Source organism: Anneissia japonica, unplaced genomic scaffold, assembly GCF_011630105.1.
Source record: "Anneissia japonica isolate Jap-2015-1 unplaced genomic scaffold, ASM1163010v1 scaffold288117_len521816_cov214, whole genome shotgun sequence".
Classification (NCBI taxonomy): Eukaryota; Metazoa; Echinodermata; class Crinoidea; order Comatulida; family Comatulidae; genus Anneissia; species Anneissia japonica.
The window spans coordinates 492,635-499,671 of NW_022685717.1; the positions used below are offsets into that span (position 1 = coordinate 492,635).

The 7,037-nt window shown below is 36.2% G+C and overlaps 1 protein-coding gene across 1 annotated transcript in view; it reads right to left on the reverse strand.

The window, feature by feature from the left end:
- The window catches only part of LOC117112431 (putative D-cysteine desulfhydrase 1, mitochondrial), a 19,081-nt gene extending 12,287 nt beyond the window's left edge, over positions 1-6,794 (reverse strand). Inside the window, exons 1-4 of the mRNA XM_033255517.1 lie at positions 6,737-6,794; positions 5,242-5,305; positions 4,279-4,494; positions 21-153 (exon numbers count right to left, since the gene is read on the reverse strand). Of these exons, the coding sequence (XP_033111408.1) occupies positions 21-153; positions 4,279-4,494; positions 5,242-5,289 (397 nt within the window). The 5' untranslated portion in view covers positions 5,290-5,305; positions 6,737-6,794. The remainder of the gene's footprint in view (positions 1-20; positions 154-4,278; positions 4,495-5,241; positions 5,306-6,736) is intronic.
- Positions 6,795-7,037: the final 243 nt, after the last annotated feature.

Sequence of the window (7,037 nt, forward strand, 5' to 3'; positions counted from 1 at the left end):
GAGTAGTTTATATGAATTACTCTTTGTATGTTGGCATCTGTGATTCGTTGTTGCAAGCAGTAGATGTCTTTTTAAATGATTGATCTTCACCTGGCAAGTTAGAGCCTTTACTTTGAATGCAATCATCATGACATTAACATAATTGTTAATTACCTGTTTAAAAAAGAATTTATAAACATTTTATTAATTATTACCAAATACATTAACAAAAACACTATCATTCTTATCACTCCAATGTACCTATTTAAGAATGCAGAATTTTTTTTAAAAACCCACCTCTGGCTCGGCCCTTCGGCTCTCAGATAACGCTAGTTACACCCATAAATACTTAGCCACCCCCCAGTCGGACATCTTAGCCGCCCCATAAATTATATCATACTATCATATATCACTGTCAAGGAGAAGAGCGACCTGACTTCATTTAAAACCCGACTCGGGGTCTGCAGTGCAAGCAGGGATAGCTCTTGGCCAAATGCAACAAACATTTTTATGTTACTACAATAAGCTAGGCCTAGACTCAGCGGTGAAGCCAGAGATTTGCCGACAATGGGTCTAACGGAGGTCCGAGACAAGCAAGCGCCAATGAAGCCTCGGCCCTGAATAAAACCTCCCTTGGACCTTGTAGGGTGCACGGGGAGAGTTTTTATGGCTTAGAATGGTCCAATGTGCAATAGACCACAATAATATGATGACACTGTCGACAGTCAGTCAAAATAATGCCACGGTATGTTTAATTTGGATAGGTAAAAAACTATTATTTTTAATTTTGGATCCGACAACTTAGGAGTGCGTTGAACGACAGGGGGTCTATCCAATGGGGGAATTCCCCCTGCCGCCCCAACCCCCGCTGCGCTGGAGCCACCACACCACAGACTAGCTAGGGCCAGGCTAGTTCAGAATCAGGCCTAGGGCCTAGGCCTTAATTAAATAACCTCAACTGTACTTAGTCCCTGGTCTAGCCTACTACTCCTTATTTTAGGCTTCCAGACCAGATAGCCAGCCCAGCCTACCAAGGCTAGACCTACCTACTAAGCCGGGCCCTAGCTAGGCCCCAACTAATAACAAGCCTAGCTGGGTAGGCCTAGCCTACTACTAGCCTAAGCCTCCTTCGTTCAAAATCATAGTTAATAATAATCATTAAACGTTTGACCTTAATGGCTATCTAAAGTATCAAATGAATGACTCCTTGTTTACTGTACGCTACGTACTACAGTTTTTAGGGGCCGGGGACAGAAACGGCCTCGAGTCGTCGAAGTGGCCGTAAGTCTATAAACAAGTAATTTGTATGTCCAATCGTTGTGTATGTTGGACAATTAAGCCTACAGTAGGTATCAGACTGCGATGAAAATGTTTAATAAATTATCAAATCAATGTCTAATTGATGTTTTCCTAACTTGTGTTGTGTTTGTTATGACCCATTATCAGTTGTTACATTAAATGCAATTTAAAGGATTAACAAATATATACCTCTATAAGTTTTATCTCTTTGGTTTAGGCAAGCTTATTGTAATTAAAAAAAAAAAAAAAAACTTAAATTTTATGTTTGTACCTGTTTTATATTTTATCTTTATGATAAATTACATATATTTCCGAGTGACATTTTTCAACTGTGTTATTAGAAACATTTTTTCGCACATAAAATATATTTAAATTTATTAGACTTCTCTCGAAAAAAAAAGGGTAACTTCGTCACAAAAATAAAAACAATAAAGAAATGCGTTGTGTCTTACTTTGTACTAATTTTATATTCATTAATAAACTACAGTAAGACTACATCCTTCCTTCTATCGCGCAGCCAGTGACGTGTGTGGATGGGGTTTGTACCTTTGTACGTTTGTGTGGGCGAATTTCCTCCGATCAACGCATGCGAACTGACTGACATACAGTAATTGCCCTCTCCCTCTCTCTCAGAAAAAATTGGAAACTTAGGTTTTCTTCGTCTGTAGGCCTATGTCTTGCCAATATAAGAGCGTGTGAACAGGCACAGTGCGGTGTGAAACTGTCCAAAAATATCAGGGGCGGATCCAGAAATTTTCTGACGGGGTTGGGGGGGGCAATAGGTAGTCCACACTCACCTCAGTCCCACTATGGTTGGGGCTGAGATGAGCAAATTTTAAGAATAGGCCCCCTCTAGACGGTCGGAAAAGACACTCTCAGGATCGACATTTGAATATTTTATCTCATTTTTTTTTAATGTTTACAATGTATGGGGGTCCTTGCTGAGCAACCCACCTCCACTGGATTAATATAATATATACCATGTAGTCGATGTCAGTGACACGTTATGCTGAAAAATATTATTATTCAAAATTAGTGAGTGGTAAAAATAATCGAGCTCTCCTTTTGCCCACTGCTGGATATGCCACTGAAATCACGGTACTTTTTTCTCCTTACCCCCTCCCCCCGCTATCATTATCATCATTATTATTAATCATTCACATCATCATCTCCATATCTATAATATACCTGTACAAAATAAATAAAAGTAGATAATGCTTTACGTACTCCTGTGTCACTGTGTGTTCAGTATCATAGTTCTGAAGTTCTTACATTCTCATGGGTTACACCCGTTACGTTTAAATTTTCTATATTATACATAATAATGATGAAATAAGAAACACATCAAATCTCAACCAAACAAATCATCTATGTAAATTTCGTCTAGGTATTCATCGTCTGCAAATTGAGCATCTTCATTCATGGTGTTTTTATCATCTCTGTTCTGACAGTTTGTACATTGACAAAGATCGGAGCATTTCATGTTCATTTTATTGCACTGACATCTGCCTTGATTGCACCCGGTCTTACAACCGCATTTGATGATCTCCATTAAACTATGCCTACTATAATATTTAAAATATACAATTTTAATTTATAAGATTAATTTTTACATGAACATAATAATTCATACTTAAACAATATATTAAATCTAAATGTAAATATAATGACATTAACGAATAAATAACAATAATTAAACGTGTACATAGTATCCATCACTACTACAATAACAAAATTAATATTTTTCAATCTTATAATCAATTTTATATAGCCGGAGTTAGTTTCGACCTAGGCAAACCTTTGCTAAAAAGGTACACTTTCTCCATCAAAAGGCTTTTTCTATGAATGCAATGACCTGTTCGAAGCACGAACTCCTGTAGACCAAACCCAGAACCGTTACGATTTTCAATCGTACGGGAAATCCACTCACGAAGCTAAGTGGGGTAGGGCCTGCACAGTCAGCACCATTTTTTTAAAGAATATTTTTAATACATTGTACAATGTGTCTGGGTAAGGTACTGACGGGACTACACTACACTTGGTAATGATAACTTATCATTGCTATCGATTTCGTGTCGATGTAACGACGATAGCAAACAGGGTGGAAGTCTTATCACATCCTCGTAATCGTATGTCTTTCCCTTATCCATTCCAACCAAGACACAAGAGGCACATCCTATGCTAGTTAAGACACAAGTTTGTCATCTATAGTTTGGTTATGACTGTCTAAAACTATCCATAATTTGTTACAAGTAACAATCTTCAAGAATCTGGTTGCTGTAACTAGAATTGAAGTTTCATTAGCAATTTCTTCGCGGTAAAAACAACACTTTATTACAACACCGGCACACTGTCCGCCGCTAGTCGCCATGTTGTTGTTTATTGTTGTTGGCTGTACCACAACACGTGAAGTTATTGTAACAAAAACAATTTAATAGTAGTCTAAAAAATATTATTCTGTAATTAAAATTCAAACTATATCTAATTATAATTTTTAAATTTGTTTTTTAAGCAGTAATACGAAGTTCGCAAATAATAAACTACGTATCAACAATACAATATTCGAACGAGTACAGTGACGTTTACAAAATGTCGTGTGCTAATCTAGCGCAAAGAACTTTCAATTTCGTAAGTTTAAACGTCATTTTCTCGTATTTGCAGAAGTTCTGACGGTCGAACTTTTTTTTTGGTGCTTTTAAATATTATTATAATAATGATCATAATGAGTGAAAGTATTAGGAAAATTTCGGAACGGGACTGAACGTTAGGATTTTCACCCCATGGCCTAGAACGGGTAGACCACCCGCGGATACTTTTACCGGTAAGAAACTAGTAAAGGTTTTCCGGTTCTCGCCCGAACGCACCCTAAGAGTGCCCTAAAGCAGGAGTTCAGCTTTTAAAAATTGACTGATTAATACATTAAAAAAATTATATTCTCATATATAAATAAAAGTATTTTGAAAATCAAATATATTTATATACAATTGGATTTTTTCCTACCTTAACTTTCACTAATGGAATCATTTGAAGGTGGCTTGCCCAATCAGGTGGCCTGTAACTGAGTAGTTTATATGAATTACTCTTTGTGTGTTGGCATCTGTGATTCGTTGTTGCAAGCAGTAGATGTCTTTTTAAATGATTGATCTTCACCTGGCAAATGAGAGCCTTTGTAACTTTGAATGCAATCATCATGACATTAACATAATTGTTAATTACCTGTTAAAAAAAGGATTTATAAACATTTTATTAATTATTACCAAATACATTACCAAAAACACTATCATTCTTATCACTCCAATGTACCTATTTAAGAATATAAAATTTTTTTAAATGATTAAATTTTCCATTTTTATCAAATTAAAAATATTTGAAATTCGAAATTTTGGCTGGGTCCCTAAGAACCCACGGTAGCCACAGTGCAATGCCAGTACCAACATATCTAATTCTCACGCGAGGATTGTTCAAGGAGAAGAGCAATCTGACTTCATTTAAAACCTGACTAAGGGTCTACAGTGCAAGAAGCAGGGACAATGCTCTTGGCCAAATGCTTAGCTATAAATATAACTTTAAACATTTTCATGTTACTACATTAGGATAGGCCTAGACTCAGCGGCGACGCCAGAGATTTGTCGACAACCGGTCTAACGAAGGTATGAGACAAACAAGCGCCAATGAAGCCTCGGCCCAGAATAAAACCTCCCACCTTGTACGATGCACGAAGTGAGTTTTTATGGCTTAGAATAGACCACAATAATATGACATTGGCAGTCAAAATAACGGTAATGTTATGTTATTTTTGTAGAAGCGGTTGGCGCATCGGTCTTGGACTCCCAACCTACTGAAAGGCCAAGAAAAACATTATCAAATAAACAAAATGACTCCTTGTTTATTGTACGTGTTACGTTTACAGTACGTAGTTAGGGACCCGGGCGAAGCCTAGCTATGCTAAATATTCCTCCTTACAATCTTAGGCAGAGGATGGGGTTCTGCTCCTCCGATTGCTCCGATCATCAACACATGCGTAAACCAGGGTTGCCAGATAGTCGACAGGCTTCACGGCCAAACACACGCCATCTCACGGCCAAATTCGGCCAAACTTTTTTTCGGCCAAAATTCGGCCAGATTTTAATCCGATAGATGACAACCGTGGGTACATTCATTTGAAATGCTACAAAAATTATACGAAAATCAGCGGTCATTCGTTTTAAATTGAAGAAATTCAAATGATATACACAGAACAATGTTGAAAATAAATAGCATAGTTGCTGGCATGCAGGCCAATTCAGGGGCAATTCCAAAGATGTCCGAAAGGGGGAGGACAGGGGCCGAAAAAATAGGAGGAGGGGGTGTGGGCGAAAGTGGGTCCGATCGAGATAACACCATCTTAGAAGAGATTTGTCTTTTCTAGACGCCCGAAAATAACCTGATGCGTTTGGGCGATCAATTTTCCCTTTCCTTTTTTTTTTTCTTTTATTTTTTACCACACCTCCTTAATAAATCCAACTCTGCTATTTAAAATCACAATATTAAGATTGATCTAAATTTGATTTAAATGTATTAAATATTAATGTACTTTGTAGTCGATCTATAGCAAACATTAAGGGCCTGTTATTGGCAAATCCGTGGCTTTCTTTAATTAGAATGAATTAAGTTACATAGTTAGGTAACACAAACGGTGTTAAATCTATGAAAACTTCAATAAATACATTTAGGCCTATATAAACTTTCGAAATTCACCTCTGAATGTTATTGTCGCAGTACTTAAAGCAATAAATCAATGTTGCTATCAGAATTATCTTCTTCATTCTCATATGCAACGTAACTCCAGAGTAACTTCAAAGAATTGCAAAACTTGCTTGAAATTGGGTTTCATCAGACCCGAATGAGCATTAATATCGCTCTACATAAAGAACAATGCGGCACCTAGGGCAATACAATTCAAGTTGGCAATAATATATTAAATAAAGTACAGTATTAAATTTATATTCAAAAGAAATTCAAAAGAGATAGAACCTCCACTAGTAAGATAGAATATACAAAGACACACAATGGTACAAACTTGCAACTCCCTTAATAAAGCTTAAACGAGGATAGACTTCATAAACAATATATTTCATCTGAACAATTTAAATTATTAATGTAACTGTTATCTTTTAAATAAACTCTCTTACGTCAAATTGGCTGAATCGGGGAACATATATTAAGTGTTTATAGTGCAAGTACAAACAATTAGAATCAAATATAGAATTTAAGCTAACAAAAACAAAATATCCAAAACAAGTCTACGTTATATTAGGCTATATTGATAAAAAATGTAAACTTTTCAAAAATTCGGCCAAATTCGGCCAAATATAGTTTGGCCGTGACTTTTTTAATGCTAAGGCCAGGCAAATTTTTATACGGCCAGATTTGAGGAATCTGGCCGTCAAAAAGGCCAAATGGCAACCCTGGCGTAAACTCTGAAAATTATACAGACATACGTGCGAAGTCTAATAGTAATACTGCCCTCTACAGAAATAAAGTCATTTTGTCTGTTTCAGAGACTCATAAAATTCCAACTAAAATATTGAATTTCTTATTTAATGATTTTTAACTTCCAGTGAGAATTACATAAATTAATGGTTAGTCTTTCGTCTTTAGTTTTTATTTTTGTTTAGAAAGTTTAAATAATATTTAAGGGTTATGAACTAATATGATGGTGTAGGAGCAGGCAGGTAATTGTATTATCCCGATATTATCACAATGACGCATTATAGATA